The 23530-nt window shown below is 36.1% G+C and overlaps 1 protein-coding gene across 2 annotated transcripts; it reads right to left on the bottom strand.

The window, feature by feature from the left end:
* Window positions 1-3172: 3172 nt before the first annotated feature.
* On the bottom strand, window positions 3173-20561 carry LOC149807748 (kelch-like protein 21). 2 transcript variants are annotated; one of them, XM_089970000.1, is made up of 2 exons: window positions 20439-20561; window positions 3173-13574 (listed from the first exon to the last, which is right to left on the bottom strand). In XM_089970000.1, the coding sequence occupies exon 2, from the start codon at window positions 13551-13553 to the stop codon at window positions 11799-11801; it is 1755 nt and encodes a 584-aa protein (XP_089826126.1). In that variant the 5' UTR covers window positions 13554-13574; window positions 20439-20561; the 3' UTR covers window positions 3173-11798. The 2 variants fall into 2 exon arrangements, with proteins under 2 accessions (XP_089826126.1, XP_089826135.1); XM_089970009.1 differs by having other exon boundaries at window positions 3173-13571; window positions 20439-20550.
* Between the last annotated feature and the right edge of the window lie 2969 nt (window positions 20562-23530).

Below are 23530 nucleotides of genomic sequence, written 5' to 3'. Positions count from 1 at the left end.
AAAGACCAGAATGTGTGTATGTGTGATCTGGATTTTTAAAATAGCTTTAACAATTTTTCAGTCATATCGCTTCGAGGTCTGCATTGTGGCAGTTTGTAGTGATGTCTAGCACTGGTGCATCATGCCACAGACATGTAGCATGATGTCTCACCCAGTCACATTATCCTGACACCAGGCCGACCATTATCCTAGCACTAACCTCTTAATACTGAGCACCTAGCAAAGAACATAATATCATTAGGTACTTTTGAAAAGAACATTAAAGTACACAAAAATGTTTACGTATTTCCCATCCACATGATCCAAAAAGAAATAGAGCTGTTTCTCTTCTGTCATTAATTTTTCAAGGTCTCTGCTATAACATCTTCAGCCATAAAGTAGGTAATCACAAGCACAATTTACATTGTATAGGTGCTAACATGAGTGAAAGAGATGAATTCACAAAATTTTCCTGATTATACAAGCAACTGTGTTCAAGAAACTATTACTTGTAAATGCACAAATTAGAAATAAACAGTGGAGCATGAGACGAATGTGTCACTTTTTACCTACATGCTGCATGTGTAGATTTCAAAGGTGAACACATTATTAGTAGCACAGTAGTATGAATTTGAGACTGTGGTCCCCAACTAGTGTCAAAGCCTATCCCCTATGCAATTGACCTCACTGAACTTGCTCATGAATGTATCAGGATTGCCTTGCACACTTAAATGCTGAACAAGCATAGCTTCTATTGGACTCACATGGGCTACAATCACATGCTTGCGTGTAAAATGATCCTCTTATGAGAACAAGTATTGGGTTGTGAACTCCAATGCTGTGACCTCACAGACAGATTGATATGCACAGGCAACTGTTTACTCAATTTTTGCAGCCTGTATACCAATTACCTATATCGGGTTCTGTATCTGTGCATGTAGTCACTGTAATGTTTCCAGTTCCACCAACATGGTCTCGAGCTCCACCCTTGTAATTATTTTATCTTCGATTGCCAGAGTACAGTTTACTGATCATATTTGTCCTTCTTTATGCTGCAGCAAGATTTTCTGACTAGACTAGTCCTGACCACCTGCAACACCAGTTACTGTAGTATTAATATTAGTACCCTTACTCCTACCTCGTGGACCACCACAACAAATCAAGTTGAGGCTACATCGGTGCTACGGTTACTGTTGATATGGCACTGACAACGATTCTGCTTGGCGTGCCTATGATAGTTGCCGTAGTCACAATTCCCACCATACAGTGGGCAGGAGATGTTGCTGCAGCAGGCCCACAAAAGAGCATCAACGTCATCACTTAAGCGTTTTTACTTCGCATGTAAAAGTTTTCTTAGCGATTTCATCTTGCAGCTTTAGTTCTGCTTCGATTATTTCTCGCATTGGTAGCATTGTGGGGGGAGGGAGGATCCAAGTTCTATTGTTAATAATATGATAGCATAGCAGAGACATGCTGTATGCATATCTGCCTTTTTCATACCGCTTAAAATCCTTATTCTACACTCTCACACGAATTGCTTAAGTTGATTTGGTCAGCATACCATATTTTAAGGTTAAACCATAGTCTATTTACTTGTTTACCAATAAATTTCTTTTTTTTTTATAGACAACATTGTTTTGATCATCGACAACATAAGCAACATCTTTCTTGACAACATTGTTGACCTTTTCTGTGACAGGTGCGCTGCTAACAATACTCAGCAACAGATCCACATGGCCTGCAAAGCTGATTACGTTACTCGACTCTGATACCAAATATAAGACAAGGTTCAGTACCAGGTCTAACACATGATTTAGCAAACATGATTTACAGTTGGAAAGTTCTCATTTTCCAAGGCATATGACTTTACGTCTCTCTCTCTCTCTTATATATATATATATATATATATATATATATATATATATATATATATATATGGGAAGCTAATTTCAAATTTGATTGTTTCATTATATGGTCATTATATTCTCTGAAGAAAACTCTGTATAATTCAAAGGATATTATGTGATTTTAGTCATGAATTGTATGGTGCTTTCTACTGATGGCAATGTATAATATTCCATAAGGCTCTGCAAATAAATAGTACCAACTTCCTGATCCCAGCCAAATATGTGAGCTCCCTGCTCTGCTAAATTATTTTTTAAAAATTATGCCAAAAATTACTTCTGATGTTCTGTTACTAAATGCCACACCAATTCATGCATGACCATCACTTGTACATTTGTATCTAAATGTGGGGAATGACTTGTCGCACTCATGTTATTATATGTCAGCTGTGATTTCCAGTTCTTCACTGTCAAGTAGGGTTACCATACATCCCCTTTATTCAGGACATGTCCTCCTTTTTGGTCCTTAATCTCTATATAGATACAACCACTGTCCTGATTGTCCTCTTTTTTGAACGTTCAAATACGGTTACCCTATTGTCAAGCACAACTTGGTAATCACCACATAAGGCCAGTCAGCTCACAGCACTGCAGCTCCTAACCTATGACTTTCCGCACTGATTGTAGACCATGCAATAGCTTTGCTTTTTTTCTGCTCCACTCCCCATTCCCAAAGTTGTGCAGTCCCACATTTGTATGTACTGGGCAATCCTCTAACATTTATGAGCATGTGCAGTGAGGTTGATGTCATGTGGGATAGATGGCCTTGATCCAAGTCGGGGACCATTATCTCAAACACAGTATCATTCAAATAAATTTCATGACTATATGCAAAAGTGTCGGTGATCACTAAGACCTACTTTCTTCAATAGTGACTAGTAACCTCCAAAGACAATGTACCATTTAGCGACAACTCCATAGGTTTAACAAGTAGTCACCTAGAATTTATAATTTCTCACATAAAAAAGAGACTTGTTTAACTCATTCAAAAAGTTTGATTAATTCAAGAACAGATTTTACATGCAGTCTGACACTAGTTACTTAAAATAGTAAAAAATACAGTAGAACCCGTTTTGAAAGATCACGCCTTTTGCCCCCCCCCCCCCAAATATGGTCTCTCAAGGCAGCTGGTTGCTCATAACATAATATAATCAATAACTGTGCATTGAGAATATGGTCTCTCAAGACAGGTGGTCTCAAATAGCAGTGGTCTTTCAAGACAGGTTTTACTGTACTAAACAAGCACTGTACTGAGTGACAGACAAAAGAGTATGAAATAAAGTAAAACCAACCATTAAATTATTTTATTTTAATAAAATGTGAACAGACCTGTGAATAACAAAATGAAAAAGATCATTAAATTAACTAATTACTATGACTAAAACGGCAACGATTGTCTAAAAAGAAACCACTAATTAAAAAAAGCAGGTTCTGAAAGCCTTTTCTACATATATGCCCTGTTAACTTGTGATAGGCATTCACTCTGCAAAAAATGGACAGCAATAACTATTATGCATAACCTCTGAAGCATCATGCATGTGATACGGCTATCGAGCACACAGTAGTTACCATACTGTTGTGGAGATATGATTTTACTCTAGAAGTCGTTGTTTTTCTTTCCAAGAAAAACTACTTTAGATTCTTATCTTACTCTCCAATCTCGGAGTACAAACATTAAATTTGTGTCCTTTTTGTTTTGGGACAAGTGTCCTCATAAAGAGGTTAAATACGTAGAGATAAATCTTTAAAAATGGCAACAACTGCTGTTTTTGATGAGCAGTTGTCCTGGATATGGTGTTATCTAAGTCAGACTTCACCAAATACAAGAATTTCCTTTTTTGACTTGCTGGAGCATAAACCTGTTTCACCATAGTGTTCAGAAAAATACCGGATTCATATTTAATACACCCAAATTACAATGCACAATGCGGTGAATAACAACTAGAACAATCTCAACCAGTCTGAACAGTTGCAAGAAAAGGGCGACCTTTCATGTGCATGAAAAGAAACACATCATTTTTGTCAATGCGTAAGCTGTTATGGTAACTGCTTGCCCTGAATAGGAAAATCAATGTATGAGGGGCATTTAAGAAATTCTGAATATTACTGTTTTGTACAACAAATTTTTAATTAGTGTACAGTACATCAGTGGATAACTCAAAGTAATCATCATATGCCTCTACACCCTTTCTCAGCCTGAATATCCAATTATTAAAAGCCATTTTACAGTCACATTCTGGCACATTGTTCAAACACTGGAAGAAAACACTTCCAATGGCATGACCACTTTCAAATGACTTGTCCCACTGCATATCTCTTCTGACAGAATTCAGCCAAATTCATGTAGAGCTTAATCAGGACTGTACTGGAGCTGTGGCAAAATTTGAATTCCGTGTTCCTTCAGGAAGTCTGTCACAGCAGAGGATTATGAATTGGTGTATTGTCATAAAGTAGTTAGATATGCTGGGTACCAGTGTGGAAGTCTTCACAACTTACGATAACATGTTATAGGCATAAAAGTGTTCAGTGATGGTGTCAAGCTTACCTGGATGACTGGGTATTTTGCCCAGAAAAATAATACACATAAAACTCTCCTGACAGATTGAAAAATCAAGTGATTTGTGGTCTCTATACATTTTCTCTACCCAGACCTTGTTTTTTTGTATCTCGAGTTGGGTTCAGAAAATTAAATCCATTCATCCATATCAGTCAACAAATTTGGGACCTACTTGCACAAACTTTAACTTCAAATGTTTTTTACAACATATCAAAAACAGCTTACAAAATAAATGCTCAGTATGACAGAACTATTTTCTATTATGTATCAATCATCGTCATCAACTACTCCTTTCACATAGTCACTTCACACTCAACATTTGTGGACAACACACTCCCAGAACATAGGCCATCTTCAAATGATTTGTGATCATCTCTGTCAATGTAACGATCTCCAAGTCAACCTTGATACCAGTCAGAGTACACAAAAAACGAGATCCATAAACAATCTCCAGGTCAGCCTTTGATATCAGTCAGAGTACACAAAGAATTAGATCCATAAACTATATCCAAGCCAGCCTTGATATCAGTCAAGAGTACACAACAAATTAAATTCATAAACTATATCCAAGTCAGCCTTGATATCAGAGTACACAAAGAAATAGATCTGTAAACTATATCCAAGCCAGCCATGATATCAGTCTGAAAGCACACAAAGAATTTGATCTGTAAACTATATCCAAAGTCAACCTTGATATCAATCACAGATACACAAAGAATTAGATCCGTAAACTATATCCAAGTAAGCCTTGATATCAGTACACACAGTGCACCCCGATATGACAGCATATTCCTTATACAATAGCAGCAATGTTCTTCTACTCTAGCATGTTTAAATCATTACATTTACCTAAGTTACATCACATGCATAGAACTGCAGGTGCCTGGTGTGCTGCAATCTTTACATTTACCTATGTTACATCACATGCATATAACTGCAGGTGCCTGGTGTGCTGCAATCTTTACATTTACCTATGTTACATCACATGCATATAACTGCAGGTGCCTGGTGTGCTGCAATCTTTACATTCACCTATGTTACATCACATGCATATAACTGCAGGTGCCTGGTGTGCTGCAATCTTTACATTTACCTATGTTACATCACATGCATAGAACTGCAGGTGCCTGGTGTGCTGCAATCTTTACATTCACCTATGTTACATCACATGCATATAACTGCAGGTGCCTGGTGTGCTGCAATCTTTACATTCACCTATGTTACATCACATGCATATAACTGCAGGTGCCTGGTGTGCTGCAGTCTTTACATTTACCTATGTTACATCACATGCATATAACTGCAGGTGCCTGGTGTGCTGCATGTGCAGCTGTAGATCATTTTACTGAACATTATTTTGTTTACTGTCTGGTGCTAAATTTACTGACAAGTTCAATAAAACAAAAAGGGGATAAGAAACTATTCAGAATGTTTCCAAGATTCTTCCCCCACACATTAGTCCAAAAGGCTAGATGGGCTACATCTGTTAAACAAAAAATAAAATATATCTCCCATAAAGTGAGAAAAAAATTCACCTCTTTTCAAATCAATGATTCCACTGGAAATCCTCCAATAAATTCGTCAAATAAATTACACAGATTCATATAAAATGAAAACAACCAGGTTTGTGATCCCATGCTGTGCAGTATATCACATTCAGGGTTCATACCATTTGCTAATTTAAGAGGTACAGTATAGATAGACTTGCATCTGCTAATAATGGCAGGCCTGTGTCTATACAGTTGACAAAGGGGTACCTGTTATCCACAAACACACTATACTTAATTGGGAGGAAAATTAAACTGCTGTTCAACAAATTAAACTCAAAGCAATGATGAAACAATCCAAAGAAATGGGTCTCTAGTGCTGTAAAATTCCAATTCTATTTGCCTAACAATGTTGTCCATGGGTACCAATCTCTCACATGCATACTGCAAGGCTATGTTGATAAAACCATGAGAGGGATCTTTCAGGTTACGCGTTTGAGGATCAGGAATGCAGATGACAGTGTGCTGCGTAACTAAACTGAGCTTCTTTTGTAAATCTTAATATCATTCAGACAGTTTATCGCTTCTCTTTTTTGCATCTCAGAAAAAATGCCTAAAAGTGATAATAAAGCATCACAATCTGTCATGAAGAAAAGTCATACCTAACAGAATTATGAGTGAGAGCTGAAGTACTGTATATACTTGTTTATAAGACGAGTTCAACTGCGATCTGCACAGACCCAGATCAGCTGGGGCATAATGTGCCAGCAGATCTGGGTATGTGCAGTTTGTTAGGATTAATCAGTATAACAAACAACATCTACCCTGATCTGTAGGCACATTATGCTACAGCAGATTATAATCATTGTTGCAGTTTGACTTATAAGCAAGTACAGATGGTATTATTTACTCTGCAAATACTTTCATACAATATATGGATTTAATTGTATTATAAACAGTAGTGCCATATCTTTCCATTTGGAGAATTTTTTGAGATAGCAGCAGAGAAAGAAGGACTGGGTCAAATCACATTCCTAAGATTTGTAAAACTCAAGATTTATCAAGAGAGATGTCTCTTTTAACTGTGGCCCCTCCCGCTCCTACCTGACCCTAGACACACTCATATATTTTGTTGCCTGCATTCCTGACCTATCACATTCACAGTATAATATTGTAATATTGATAGTGACTCGCATCATGTATGGCTCTGCTCAAACTCACAAAAATCCTTTAAATATGTCTTTTGTGGCATTTGATACCATTTAAAATTTGCTTATCTTCTGAGCTTGTCCTAGGCTTCATGACATTTGATTTTTTTCAAGCCTTGGTCTGAATTACAATTCTGATCAATGCAGCTAGTAAAAAAATAAAAATATAAAACATTGTTCGGAAAATTAAGATTTACGATACATACTAGCTTCTGACTTCAAAACATAATATCTAATATTGTCCTGTACCCTAAACAATCCAGTTTTAAAACTTTCCTAGCAATGTACTGAGCTCTATCATAACTGATAAAAAAATTCCAGATTTGGCATTTGGAGTACAAAAAAAATGGCTCACAAACCACAGTTAAGTTACAACTTGTAAATAAAATTCCTGGTAATATGAAGATAAAATACATGTAAGTTTACTCCATAGATACTCTCTGTTCTTCAGTATGTGCTTCAAGAATTATACTTTACGGTTACTAAAAGCTGTTCATATATCAACCACATCAAGTGTAGCTTACATACAATTCATGAATTAGTACCCAAACTGAAAGTATTGACAGACAAGACTGTTAGCCTGGATAAGATGATATATCCATATTGTTTTGTAAGGTTTCATACACTATTTCAATTTCATACATCAATCATACATGATTTAAAAATACCTTTCTACAGCACTTTGCAAAAAAGGCTTTTGCAACAGTCAATTAAACAATGTGTATCTAAAAACATGAATTCCCTAGCCAACAGGAGTACATATGGTGTAGCCAATATACAGACTGGTATACAGGAAAATACCTGAATCACTAAAGCCTAAAAGCACAAGTCACTCAAGTTTGAAAATTAGGTGCTGGCAAAATAGGGTCCAAGATATTGAGTGTAGCAAACAGTTAAAAATACAAGTTATTCATGTATACATGAATGTTAGGCTATAGTGACCTGATTTTGGTTACACTCCTTGAGATACCTCATAAGTTTCATGAGTGTGGATGACAAAAAAAAAGTTGAATAAATAATTGATGGTGTAACAAACAGACAGCTGAAAACATTAAAGTCACTAAAGCATGAAAAGTATATTGCAGCGACCTACTGTTGATATTTTAGGATTAATCAGCTTCATATGCTTTCACGATGCAATTTTCATAAATGTGGCAGAAATAGTCTAACACAGTGAGGATGAAACAGATAGCTAAAATAAATAAAAAATAAGTGGGTCACTCAAGCATATACTGACCTAGTGTTGGAATGTTGACTTGCTGACATTAAAATGTATCAGATGCCAGTTTTATAAGTGTAGGTTAAATAGGGTCCAATATATTGGGGATGTAACCAACCAATTGCTAAAATTGCCAAAATAACTAAAGTGTGAAAACTGGGTTACAATGATTTAGTTTGGTATGGATGAGTTACTTTTGTCAGGATAAGTCCACGTAACAATTTTGATCAGTTTAGGTAAAACAGTGTCCAAGATATTATGGTGTGAAAAGCTGCTGCAAATAAAGATGTCACTGAAGCATGAAACTTGGGTCAAATTGGCCTTATTTTATTATGGTTACTTTCATCAAGATGTTATCACATGTAAATTTTTAAGTGTGGCTGAATTTGAAATAGGGTCCAAGATATTGAACTTGCAACGAACAGGCAGCTGATATCATAAAAGTAGCACAAATCTACACATTAGGTCACATTAACCTAGTTTTCATATGCCAGAGTTACTATTGTCAAGATGCATCTACAGAACAGCTCATGCAATATTTCCTTGTCTCCATACAATTTGGTAGGACAGTTAAACAATTCCATGCTCAATCTGCAGTGGAGGGGAAAATACCAACAAATAACCATAGTAAATCAGCATACACTTTTTGTACTGCTCTGCTGTGATGGCAGTGGTTGACACTAGTGACCGATATGTAATTAGCTAATGTATGAAGACCACCCATTGAAAGACTGATGTTAAGATTTACAATTAGATACCCATTTGATGAAGAATCAATCAATTTATGATGATTATATATTCAGAATTTATCAAAATCATTTCCAAAGAGTCTTGTACATTGAAACATTTGTTTAGAAAAGGTTGATTTGTTTCTATGTAAAACTTCTTTTTGCAGTTACTGCCAATGTCAAATGATTATGTATAATCCTATTTCACTTAGACAATGAATTGCACATCATAATCAGTTCAAAATAGATCACTGAAACATCTAGGAATTTAATGTTTTTACTATTTTCAACAAAATCTAAACATGTGCACTGACCTGACAAGAGTCACAACTTTTGACTTCTCTTGGACAGCATATATTCTACTGTTACAACGGAAAAGTAATCATCTGAGATGTGAACAATTAAATTCCTAATTACAACCATTGCTACTTAAAATAATGGAAAGAAAAGAATAGAATATACTAAATTTACACTGAAATAGAAACCATGTGCTTAGTCCCGACTCCTAGGCAGTAATGATGGTACAGAATAGAATAAGCTCAAAGCTCATGTTCTTAAGTTGATGGGGGTGGGGTGGGGTGCAGGGACTGGAAGATTCCTTCCAATTTACTTTTTCTTTCATTAAGAGTTTTTTTTTTAATCTTCGATTAAAATGAGCTACTGAAAGCTCATTTCTCCCCACCCCACTGATCTAAACAACTATTTCCTAGCTTTTCAAAAAAGAATCCCAATTCCCTCCACTCCTGGACAATTAATTGATCTCTTCCTAAAAGAGACTCAACTTCATTGAATGTTTTGTATTAGCTAGTATCAACATTGCAATAACATCTTCAGAAGAAATAACACCAAAGGATGATGTCAATTTCAGATTTGGAAAGGTGTCATTTATATTACATCAAACCATCTGACTCGGAGCATTCTGTTAAACAGCCCTAATTATAACCAAAGCAATTAACAGTGCAAGTTTGTTAATTGTTCACAACTAGGCCAAATTAAATTTAGTGCTGAAATCAATTATCATGTGAAAAAGTGTCATGATTCTATGACTAATCCCTCCTTCTTTCTGTGATAATTCAGTTGTAATCGAAGCTTTTCACATTTTATTTTCCAATAAAGGAGAAACACCCTGCATCATCAATTATAGTTTTCTCACCTGTATTTTCTTGTTTAAGCACAAATTATATGATCTTTGAGACTACCAGACCTCAGTATCCAATGTCAAAATATCTCTCTTAAGTGTTAATTAATATCTGGCTAATTGAGCTTCCATATTTAAAGGAAGAAGTGTAGCTATCTAAACTATTGTACTATAGATCATTGTTGATATTAAAATCTGAATATGTTCACAACCTATCACCTACTGCCCCCACCCCCATCTCTGACACATTTACCACATTCAATACAATACTTAGTATGCTTTCATTTGCATCTATTATCCTGTATTCAAGTTGTGTGACTAGCAAACATGCAGAGTTTGCATGTAAAGGCTGTAGTAATTTTTAATTTAAATATATCACATTACACAATCAAAGAATTGCACTTATTGTATATTTGATGATAAAATATAAAAAAACTGAAATTGGTTCAATAATGCAGAACCTGAATTTAAAAAAGAAAGTTTTACTCAATATAGTGTCAATACACTCAATAGTGTTAATAAAGTTCGTGTCATTGTATTACACTATGCAAAACTAGTTGAACAGAATTATCGGCATTTTTTTTTTTTAAAATCCCAATTTTATTACACTGATATTATCTAAATTTTGATTTGGAAGAATACAAGATGATGACAGATGTAGAAAATTCAGAGACCCACCGTGCTCACTTTATCTCAGTAAGACCCATTAGCCAATGCTTGCTACGGTTACGAACAGTAAATCATGCACACTTTATCGACACCAGTTGAACTCCACAGTGATTGTAGGATGCAAACAAGTGAAAAAGCATAGTGTTCAGAACTATTCTCCATAAGGAACAATGGCAACTCCATTAAGACTTGTGAGGAGATAGTGAAGGGATTTTTAAAAAAACCTCCCTCTCCTCTCTCCATCCCCACCATAATGTCATGATGTGCGGAGAAATGAAAAAGCTGTACTGTATAAAGCAATGTTTCTGAAGGTTGGCCAGAGATACTAATAGTTTAACAAACAGAGATTGAGTGTGTCACAAATTGAAAAGTCACCCAAGTATGCAAATTAGACCAAAGTGTTCTAGTTTTGGTATGGCTGAGTTTCTGAAATGCATCCACATAACTTACATATATGACTGTGGTATATGGCCTGAGATATTGAGGAGGTAAAGAATACTGAGTAACCATTGAACAAACAAACAAAATGAACGCATGAATGAACACACCAATGAAATGGCAAAATGGTTACAACCCCTGCCAAATTCACTGGTAGGGGCATCAAAATAACATTTTTATGGTTGGAAGGAAACAAAATTTTATACCATTTTGCAAGGAGGCTTTTACAACTAATGCATAATACACTGAAAAATACTGGCAAATATGCCTGGTGACCAACAGCCATTTATATGGAGTTTAAGTGCAATGTTCTGTTCCATAACATGAAGAGAGTGAAAGTTAGAGTCTAATTTCTGTATAACATTCCAACCATGTACATATAGATCAAACTCGGCTACTTGGCTGTGTCTCCATATTTTCAATGCATAATCCATTAGCTATCTGGAACATTTTTCACAGTCCCTCTATTATTCACATTTGAACTGTAACACAACCATGAAACCCTCTGGCCTCCAGCATAGATTTTTCCACTGTCCATGTGTTAGTTTCTGGATTGAAACATTCCACAATATTGCTGGATCTGGAACCTACATTCTCAAGCCCCCCAGTGATGTAGATCTTTTCTCCAATTACTGTGACACCACTTTGAATGTGACAATAGTTTAGATCTGATAATTTCTGGAATTTCCTTTTCTCGGGGTCTAACGAAATGACTTTCTTGGTGTTTTCCCAAATGATGTAGAAGATACCATTATGCACCACAATTTGTGCAAATTCTATTGCTTCTGGCAAGATGAATTGTTCGTGGACAGGGTGAACTACCATTCCCTGATTGGAGCAGATGTAACAATCCATAGTGTTGACCTTGACCTCACCCTGAAGGCCACCCACTTCCACAAAAGTATTATTAAATGGTACAACTTTTGATAGCTTTCTTGGGAATGCTGACTGACCAACTACAAACCACTTCTTTTTTGTTGGATCATAACACTCTATTGTGTCATTATCTGCAATTACAAAAGATGGAGTGTATGTGACACCACCAAAAACATACAGCTTATCATCTATCACTGCAGATGCATGTTTGGCACGAGGTTTATTCAACGAAGGAATTTCTGTCCACGTTTGACGACTAGTATCAAATCTCCAGGCACTGTCAATTATACGCCCATCAAGTATTCCACCAACGACAAGGATAGAATTCACCACTGCACATACACTGTACCATGTGACGGATTTGGGAAGCTCAGGTAATTGTGTCCATCTATTCTTCTGAAGATCAAACATTTCCACAGACCTTGTTACATAACTATTTATACCACCTACTACCACCATGACTTCTTTTGCAACTGTGGATGGTCTGGGATGAAAGACACTGTCTTGCATGCTTTTACGTCGACGACCAAACTGATCATGAACAGAGGTGTGTTTTTCCTGCGCTTCTGTTACCAATTCAAGACAACAAGAACATGTCTGAATGAAGCGATCTTCTCGTATTTTCTCAAGGTAAGTCAGGTCAATAACAGCGAGTCGAACTTCCTGTAATAATTGGCACAAATGCTCCTTACGCTCCTCTTTGTCATACCGAACCCATCTCATCACTGCTTCATAGACTGTTTCTTCGTTCTTCACGTCTATCAGGTCATTGCTTACATATGACAACAGCCTATCAATGGAAAGCTCAAGAAATTCATCAAACTTCACAATGGTGCTGAAATTCTCTAAAACGTACTTGTTTGCATCCTCTTGCAATTGCTTACAAGAATGAACTTGAGCAAAATATTCAATACCAAGACAGTTTGAAGGGTGAAGCTGGCCAAGTAAAAATTCACAACATCCTTCAACTATTGCTGGGTACTGAAACAAATTCCCAGCTGCCAGCATTTCTTGAGCATTTTCAGGTGTGACTTCTAATACACCCGTATAAACATAGTCTATAATTCTTTTCAAAGTCCATGGTGAAACCTTGTCATAGACAACCCGCATGTCATTCCTCTCTCGCAGGTCACAAGTAAACATTGCTTGAAAATAGGGACTACTTGCAGCTAAGACATTTCGATGGCATGGAAACTCTTCCTGGCCTACACACAGGATAATGTCTGTAAACGTGCCCTGACCTCGGAGTGCATTTAACCTCTTTAGAAGTCCTTCGCTGTAGCTGGCACCATGAAGCATCAATCGGTTCTTGTCAGCTATTTTGCCATCCCGCTGAATGTCATTCATCATTCTAGTTTCATGGAATTACTGCTGAAATAATGAAAAACGAACCTTTAAATTTGCACAAAAAAAAGCATTACAAGTTTTTCAAATATTACACTAAATTAGCAAAAATATTTTGTCCAAAAACAATAATGCACAGTTGGAAAAATAACTTCCAGCAATCCCATAAAAACATTTCTTCTTTTAACTGCAGAGTACTCTTATCATTGCTATTTCTGATAAACACCAACATACGAAAACTCATATTTCTTCACCTGACACTTCTATTGCAGGTACATGCACTAATATCAGACTAAAAAAACATTGACAACATCCACTTGTCTTCTACAAATTAACATAATTAAAATCTGTCTCCTCCACCAATTCCATGCTAATTATTATATATTGTCAGCATGTTTGTCCACTGATAACATACATTAACATAAAGGAAACACTAAAAACTTGTTCCCTACATGTGATTTAAATATTTAATAGCCAATTTTATCCAAAGCTTCTCTGTTGCTTCATATCTTGTCTACTTGTATTAAATCTGAAGGCTACACTTCCAGTGTGTAACACACAGAAATGTGTTATATTCAATTCTGATTAGTGGTTGTCTTTTGTTCAATATCTGGGTAAAACAATGACAACCAATCAGAAGAAACTGTAGCTTACTCACTGTGTAGCATACCAAAAGCATTTTATCAAAACTCGTACAAAGAAATACAAAGTAACATATAAGCTTTGTGCAAAAGTGACTAGAAAATAATCAACAAAGTACTAAGTTCTATATGGAAAACAAGTTTGGAATATCTTCTTTTACATTCATATATGTAATCAGCAACTGTAAATGCCACTTGGAAAGAAAAAAAACCCCAGAATTTTCAAGGAGGCAGATTCCAAACCACATGAGTAATAGTTACCTTGTTAATTTGCTGAAGGGGAATGGTGTTGGTGTTGTGTGGTTTAATGCCATTTTTCAGCACATGATAGGCTATACATGGCAGCCAGTATTAATGGTGGAGGAAGAACCCGGGAAATCCCCGGTAAGAACACTGACCCACGAGAAGCTACTGGCAAGCTTTCTCTCATACCCACATTAGCCAAATCTGAGACTCGAACCCACGCAGACAGAGGTGAGATGGCAGTGATCCGTAATGGAGAGCACTTTAGACCACTCGGCCACACTGGGCCCCCTGATGGGGAATGGATATTGTCAATAATTTCCGAGGAAATTGTGCTAAGGTATTTCTTCTGTTGTAAAGAAAACACCATCATGCCTTCCAAATTTAAGTGAAGACATGATGAAATAGGACGTTTTATAGCAATCATACAGAGCAAAACAGAGCATGGTGACAAAGAGGAGTCCGGCATCTAATCAAATGGTGCAGCATGAATTGGCCTAAAAGGTGGAATTAAATTCACTAACAATTAAGTTCTGAAGTATTTTGTTTTCTTATTTTGTCAAGGATGAGTATGACATTTGAACAGATGATAAGACTATGTCTGTATGCAATGTACATACTAAAAACATTACCAGGATGCCAGCACGCATAAAATGGCAAAATCCCTCTATTGACAGACCTTCAAATGATAAAAAGACCATCAGTTGACATGTGTTTTGATAATGTATTGTATCATAGGCTGTGTATCATGAATCATATTGTTACACAGCATAGGTGTATCATTTCAACCCTAGTGACATTCTTTTGAATTAGGCACAAAAAATGTTTCCTATTTGCACTGGTTTTAAAATTAGGGTACCGGTAAGTAGGTAGGGATTTTAATTTGTTTTATATTTAAAAACATTATATACATATATATGATAATGATTAGTATATATAATGTACTAAGCACATCAATTACTGGGTTCAACTAGATGCAAAAATTAATTTCAGAAATTTAATGTTAAAAAAAATTTTTTTTTTTACCTGGGTGTGTGTGTGTTAGGGTTGTCAATGAAAAATACTGACACTTGGCTGACCAGAAACAGAATTTTTTTTGCCTTATAGGAGTGGTACTAATAAAGATGCATACAATTACTTGGTTCAAAGATTCAAGCAAGAGCAGAGCTTGAAAAATAAACTTAAAACACTAAATTTTAAAAAAGTTACCAAAGAATTTTTATATATATATACACACACACACATACATACATACATACACACACACACACGCACATGGGGCAAATACCTATCTGATCATGAGCCAACTGTAGAAACTTAATCTAGGCCATTCAATGTGAACTGTAGGTCAGTGACATATACAATTATCTCATTTCATGAACTTAAACAACAAAATAAGTGTGAAATATGTCACAGTGACCTACATTTATGATATGGGTTTAGTACTGATCAAGATGTATCCCCTCACCAAGTTTCTGGCTTCCAGTTATAACAGAATTTATAGTGTGCAAAAGAAAGCTCAACAAAGTTTGCTCTCATCAACTCCATCCCCGGTGGGTAGGTGCCCACTCCAAACTGTTGCCTAGAATCTAGCATGAAGGAATGATTAATATTCAGTGACAGTTTACATCTGTATATACTTTATCTATGTGGATGCCAACACCAATGGTATTATAATAGATTACTTGAATTTTGTTATGGTGTATGGAGGTGGATTACTGTCATAACTATATGCATGTATTTTCTATTGATGCATGCTGTCTATCCTATTCGACATTATTCTATTTTGCATTCTCTTTGTGTATGAAGCATATTCTTGACTGCCAATATTTCTAACTTGGATATGCGTGCTATTGGAATACAGCATTGCATACACCTTATCTTCAAATTTCATGTGCAGATTTAGATTTTTACACAAAAGATGCAATCTAGATGGTCCAGTCATTCATATCCTACACACACAGAAAATTAAATAAAGGAATATGACAATATACAGCATATACAAACAGCAAATACATACATGTAATTAAAATACATGCATATAATTAAAATACATACATATAATTAAATACATGCATAGACTTATGGCAGTAATCCCCCTTCATATAGGTGAGCTTGAAAAGGTTCAAACTGTCCAGAAGTAACTACACCAACAGCTTCACAGTAAAAGTCAATTTTGAAAACAAATTCATTAATTAAGCAATTTCAAAAACAATTTTATTAACTAGGCATGTCTTCCCTCCTTGTGGAGCCCTTCTAAACAACTGACTAATCCTCTAAAAAAAATGAAATAACACTGCGAGCAAAAGACTTGCATTTGGACGAAGTAAGTCAAGTAGTCTATCACCTATCAGTGAGATCATGGTTTCAATGTAGTATGACTGAACTCACCTTAGAGCAAGTTTAGTGACCATCCAGTGTTTCCCCCAGGTCATTTTACAATGGTGCTACACCATTCTGTTCTTTCTCTGTACCAGGTCATTTTTTTTCTTACACATGGCTGTTATTTACATACTACCCAGCTTTTTTACCCTTTAGTTTGGTTATAAAATGCCCCCTTTTTTTCTTGCAAAAATTTATGTTTGCTTATGTAATCGATATAACTTCATTATTTTTAATGATCATAAAGCAGCAATATATGTGCCCAATGCTTAAGATATTTACTGTGAAGCAGGTCACTGCCAACAAATACCATGCAGCAATGCTTAAGAATGTCTTTTGTTTACTGTAACTGAATTGCTTGCAGCAGCGTGTACACCTACAGGATTTCTTTACACAGTTGTGTATTAATAATTTAATGACAATTATTCAGTTTATTGCTAAAAGGAAAGACAAAGAAAACTCAGAGAATTTATACTGCCATTTTTGCAGTACAGTACACTGTACTACTGCATTCTCAAAATGACAGAAGGAAGTGTATCATGGATTTTACACCTTCAATTTTGTGGGTGAATACAGATGAAACCAGATAATTTGAATCTTACAAGTCAACCACTCTCCTACTTTTATAATAATAATTAATAAAATTCATGATGAAACACAGACCATTTTCATCATATATGTGCATTTACTATCTTTTTTCTTGGTTAATTACCCTAGGGGAGTGGGGAACACAATACCATGATGTATGGCTCATACCTATGTTAGATTCTGGGGGAAACATAGCCCGAGTTTCCTTTGACCCTTGCCACCCCATTTTTGATGTCTGGATATTTATGTTTGGGTGTAGGGTCAGAGTCCATTCCCTATCAAAAAGTTGGAATTCGCCGACACCATTTTGGTGTCGGCATGGGATAGCTGCTTGCTAGCTGGCCCAGCAAACTTGAATGACCTTTCATCGAGATATACCTGCATGAAATCGACAGGAATATGATTTATTTTCTCAAAAATTGTGAGCATAGCATTCTTCATGTCTTTAATCCACTGACAGACTAGACGAAAGTACATCGTTGCTGAAATTTGACCTGGATCTGGCCATCTGCATTCCTAGTCATGTGACTACACAACTCTCGCAACCTACATGTCAATGACATCAGAGGTCATACAGTCATGTGATATTTTTGTAATCAAAATATTAAAAAAAGACAATAATGGCTGAAATTGTTGGTGCTGATCACCTACTATCGGTAGTAATTATATCACAGACTTAACAAGTTTAGGCTGCTACAAATGATTCCTATAGCTTTTAAGGGAGCATCAAAATTACAGTTCAAGTTACCAAACAGTTTGTGGATCTTTTTAAAAGTATGAGCACCTATATGACATATCACATTTCCTGCCCATCCAGTCAGATGCTGTATTCCAAAAAGCAGCCAATCACACTTCAATTGTTTACAGGATATTTAGTAGACACTTTTGGTATGACCTTTAGTTTCTTGTGCCTTGAATAAATCAAGGATACTTGTCTATAATAGCATGCAAGTTATCAACATGAGAGAAAGTGTGGGAAAAAACACCCATGTGTGGATCACACCCCGCTACAGTGGTCCCCTCATACATGGCCACCCTTTCTGCACTGGGAAAGTGGGTGTATATGAGGGGTGTCCTTTCCAAAGGGGGTTGTATTAAAAACAGACTTGTTTAAACATTAAATATACATTAATAATTCTTGATTCTTATAAATGAAATGTAAGATACTGAAAATACTGTTTGCACATCTTTTAGAAAACTATTCAAAAACCTCACTTAAATCTTGATACAAACATCACTTGGCATTTAGAGTCATTCTCTTTCCATTTACTCCATTTTCCCCCTGCTGCAGAATATTCTCCTTATTGGTTATCATATTTTAATTGTCCGATGTCAAGTTTTTGGCAAGAACTTTCTGTTTATGTGATGAGATATTCAGTTTGTGGTGATTTATTTCTATGCTGCTATAATGTACTCAAAGTTAATCATGCATACAAAACTTTTGTATGTGTGTGTAATTATGATTTTTAACGTAGCTTTAACAATTTTTCAGTTTACAGTGATATCTAGCACTGGGTCATCATGCCACAGACATGCAGCATGATGTTCCACCTAGTCACATTATCCTGACACCAGGCCGACCAGTCCTAACACTAACCTCTTAATACTGAGCGGTTAGCAAAGAAGGTGTTAGTACAATTTTCATAACTCTTTGGTATGACTTGACCAGGGTTGGAACCCATGAACTCCCGCTTCCAAGGTAGATGCTCTAACCACTAGGCCACCGGAGTGGTCCAAAACTTTTGTAGAGTAGACAAAATACCCTGTTTATAAATGAAGTGATACATGAACTGTCACATGATTTTGGTCTTTGCACGGTACCCTGTTTCGTTCAAGGTTCAATTCTCGGTGTGTGAATCCACAAAAAATGTATTTAGTTGGTTGAACATAATATGATCTTGACAATTATCTCTGGTCATAATCATCAAAGACAAGAACGTAACAGTTGTGTGAAGCCAAAACTCTATCAAAGCACTGATGAGCCCATTTCCTGTAAATGTCAGCATTTGTTGTTGTTTTAGGGTTTAATGCCATTTTTCAGCACAAGTTAGGCTATACATGGTGGCCAGTATAAATGGTGGAGAAAGAACCTGTGAAAAACCCTGCAAAACCACCAACCCATGAGAACTTGCTGGCAAGCTTTCTCACATACCCACAATGTCCAAATCCGAGACTTGAACCCACACAGGCATAGGTGAGATGGCAGTGATCTGTAATTGTGAGAACTTTAAATTAGACGACTTTGGGGCCCATGTCAGCATTTGCATCATATAATAATGACCACAGCAGTATACATTATAATGTATTTTAGAAAACGCTTCTTTCATTAATGATAACCTGACATCAGCAGAGATTATCATATATTCAATATGGTTCTGGACACGTATTAGATCAAATATTGCTGCTTGTCAGGGGCAAATTTTGAATTTTAGTTTAAAATGCTGACCACATGCTGCATCACAGAAGTGGCTGTCCACGAGGGTCCTTCTGTACACAAACTAGTTGGTGCAGAGAAAACTGACCGAGTAAATAAGGTGGCCGCTGTGTGGAATTGTATTCTAGGCCTACTGATATATACAGGATCCAATGCCCAATCGATGAAGGAAGCAGGAGTACTAATATTAGTACTAAACCATTAGCAGTAAGACTTGTATTTTAATCGAGCATAGCCCTCTGTGGAATTCGGAGAATTGTATATGTTCTAGGCCAATAGATCTGTCGCCATAAGTATTTTTTTTCTTCATTTTATGTTGGTCGTTATGGGTAAGCGTTGTTTCAGTCACATCCAAAGTACATAATATCAGCGTGGACGTCTTAAACTGTTATACCTAGTACTAATATTAGTATCTCTACTTCGTGGACGGGGTAGCCCCAACCACCTTGAGGCTGCGACATTGCAGCTGTTTTACTCAGTCAACCATTTTTATACAACAAATACATGACCATCGCAACCGTCGATATGCAAAAATAAATCCACTTTGTTTTAGTTCTACGGAAAAAAAGATAATGAAATTAACATTAACTTATATTCTCTTACATAAATCTGGGTAGAATAAACTGAAACCAGCATCAGCTCAACTGTTGCCTCATAATTTGACGACTCTCGTTGCGCCATTCCATACATGTACATCGCTGGGACTGGAAATGTACCAACTTTAAGACCTTTGCGAAGGAAATGTTATATGCACCACACCAGTCAAGGCTGAGCGTACTTCATTGATCGATTTCATTAGAGCGCACTTTATTTTCACTAACAACACTGTTTTTATTCCGACAATGAAACGAAGGTGTCCTCTTTTACTTGCTTATTACAGCAGATCGCGTTATAGCTGCAATTTGCAAACCATTTAGTGTGCAACTGTTACTCTCAGCTTGTTATTATTTTTATATTCCTTTAATGATATTAAATAAGGATGCGTGTCTGCCCTTCATGTCAAGGAATAAAAATATGAATACATCATCTCAAAACGTGCTGGATTTGCGTTGGATAGAATTACTAAACCAGACTTGGAATATGTTTGTACTTAGCATTATGTAGGACTGTATAATCACAGATCTAAGCAATAAAGGGTATGCAATCACTTTTAAAAAGTAGGTATTAAAACGGAGAACAATATTTATATTTATCCAGCCGAAAACACCATTGCTGTTACACAAAAAAGCATAAAAAGGATCATAAATAAGGCAATAATAATAATTTAAAAGAAAAGTATTGCATAATTGGTAACAACCAAAATCTATAAAGAAAAAAAAGGATTTTCTTGCATGATAAAAAAAGGTTTGTATTGATGGATGTTCAGAAGCATAAGTAATACATTTGTTCCCTGAAGAAATAATAAACATCAGACAGTGCCCCAAAGCTATATTTCCCTGTAAATATTTAGATCTGTGATTATACAGTCAAATAAAAAAAGTTTTTCTATGATCTAACAAAACTGGAGCTAAGTAAATGTCCTTGATCTAAGCCAGTAATCCTTCTATCATGGAGACCAAGGCTGTTTCTCAGGCGTGCTTTTCCTCTGAACCTTTATTGGGTTTGATGTATTAAGATAAAGGTTGAGAGGCATGGCGGTCATCAAGTCTGCACTAGGAGAAATGGTACCCTGGGCAGCGATGCCTTCAGCCCCCACTTTGACTCACCTTCCCCACCCCATTGCTAGGTACATCAAAAGATAATCATGTATCTTGATTTTCAAAAAGTTTGGGCTGAGTTGGTTCGATATGGATCTGTAGGTATTGGCATCCTCTTTGCTGCTTGGCTATTGAATGGATGTAATGCTTGCCAGTTTCCGTTTCTGAGGCAACACTGAGGGGGATATGTTCTGATTATATATGTAAGGTTTATGCCATCAGGTATCATATTTGCAGCTGTGCAGCCCTCAAGGTATGTGGTCCCATATTATCTAGGCTTGTTGTTTTTGTTGTCGTAATAGTTTGCAAAAACTTTATATTTTTTCATTTGGTATTATATAGATAAAATAACTTGTGTCTGCTGGAATTTGTGTTTAGCATAAATTTCTTAGATCATCAAGATTGGAGTTTACGATGGATTCCTTAATTCTGTTAGTTATACTGACCAAAAAGTAATTGAATGTATTTGCTATTTCAGTATCATCAATAATCTGGCATTCCTGACCATTAAGTTGTTGGATTTTGGATGATCTTGTGGAATGTTTACCTGCACTAATGGTAGTTTCTTACATATTTTTGACACATAATTCTTATTGCAGTTATTTTCTAAAGCTGACTGATAGCCAATCTTCTTTGATCATTTCGGTTACTTTATTTCTTCATATTGTAATATGTTTGTTGACCAACAAATTTGAAAGAATCACAGGCTTTCATGGTGTCTAAAATGTCAGGAGTTAACCAGTCAGGTTAAAAACCCTTACTTATACTGCATTTTCAGTGGGACATGTTCATCTACCACCTGTGGAGAAAGTTGGGTCCAATTACATCAAAAGGTCATCCACATCATCAAACATAGATACTATACTCCAAGGAACATTACTGAGATCTTCCAGAAATTTGTTTTCACCATAATGCTTAAATGAACTGTACATTATGGCTTGATTGAGTTTTGGATTTTACAGCCATTTTTAAGCCTGATTTTCTGCGTAGGAAAATAGGGAAGGGATAACTAAAATGTATCCCGGTAATATGTATTTTTGTAACATTTTCTTCCATACATGTACAGGGATAACGAATTAGAGGTTTTGAGCAGTCAGTTTCTCATGTTGGTTGGTGTGCTAATAAGGTTGGACCAAAAGTTTCTATAAATTTAACAATTTCTGTCAAGCTGCTTAATTCACAAAATCCCTGTTGAAGGCACCTAAAATATGTATATTTTTGGTTGTTGTTGTTATAGTGTTAAACACCATTTTTCAGCACACAATATTCTATACCTGGTTGCCAGTATGGTGGATGAAGAACTGGTGGAGGATGAATGATGGAGGAAGAACTGGGGGAAAATCCCGGAAAGAACCACTGACCCATGAGAAGCTACTGGCAAGCGTTCTCACATACCCACATTGGCCAAACCCCGAGACTCAACCCAAGCAGACAGAGGTGAGATGGTAGTAATCAGTAATGATGAGCACTTTGGACCACTCGGGGTCGTCAATCACTTTATTTAGTTGCTTTTCAAAATGCTCATTCCATCCAACCTTTGCAGAGGAGGAATTATAAACAAAGCCTAAGTGGAATGGATTTGTATTTGGTTGATTAAACTGGAGCCATATTTCCACAAATTTATCTGATTCTAGATAATTTTCCTTTGTTATAAACTTTTTCTTACATAAACACCACCTCTACCCCACCCACCTCATTTCTGAATGATGTGCCATAGCCATTAAAAAAAAAATCATTTTTTGCAGGATTGTCATTTAACTTCGTTTTTGTTAACATCACTGACCTTGGTGTTGGAATGAGAAAATCCAAACTGCTTCAGAACTGCAAGAGTGATACCACAAAAAAGAAAGATGGAAATTACAAATTATGGTATAACAAAACAGTGTCACTTATTATAAAATTAAAATAAACCCATTTTACAGAATCCAAACCCTACCCTTCCAAGACACCAAAACATTGTGGAAATATGATAATTTTTTCCCCAAAATAAAACCAGTT

Source organism: Sinohyriopsis cumingii, chromosome 1 (genome assembly GCF_028554795.1).
Source record: "Sinohyriopsis cumingii isolate HCF-2022 chromosome 1, ASM2855479v2, whole genome shotgun sequence".
NCBI lineage: Eukaryota > Metazoa > Mollusca > Bivalvia > Unionida > Unionidae > Sinohyriopsis > Sinohyriopsis cumingii.
This window is presented reverse-complemented; position numbering and strand designations above follow the sequence as displayed.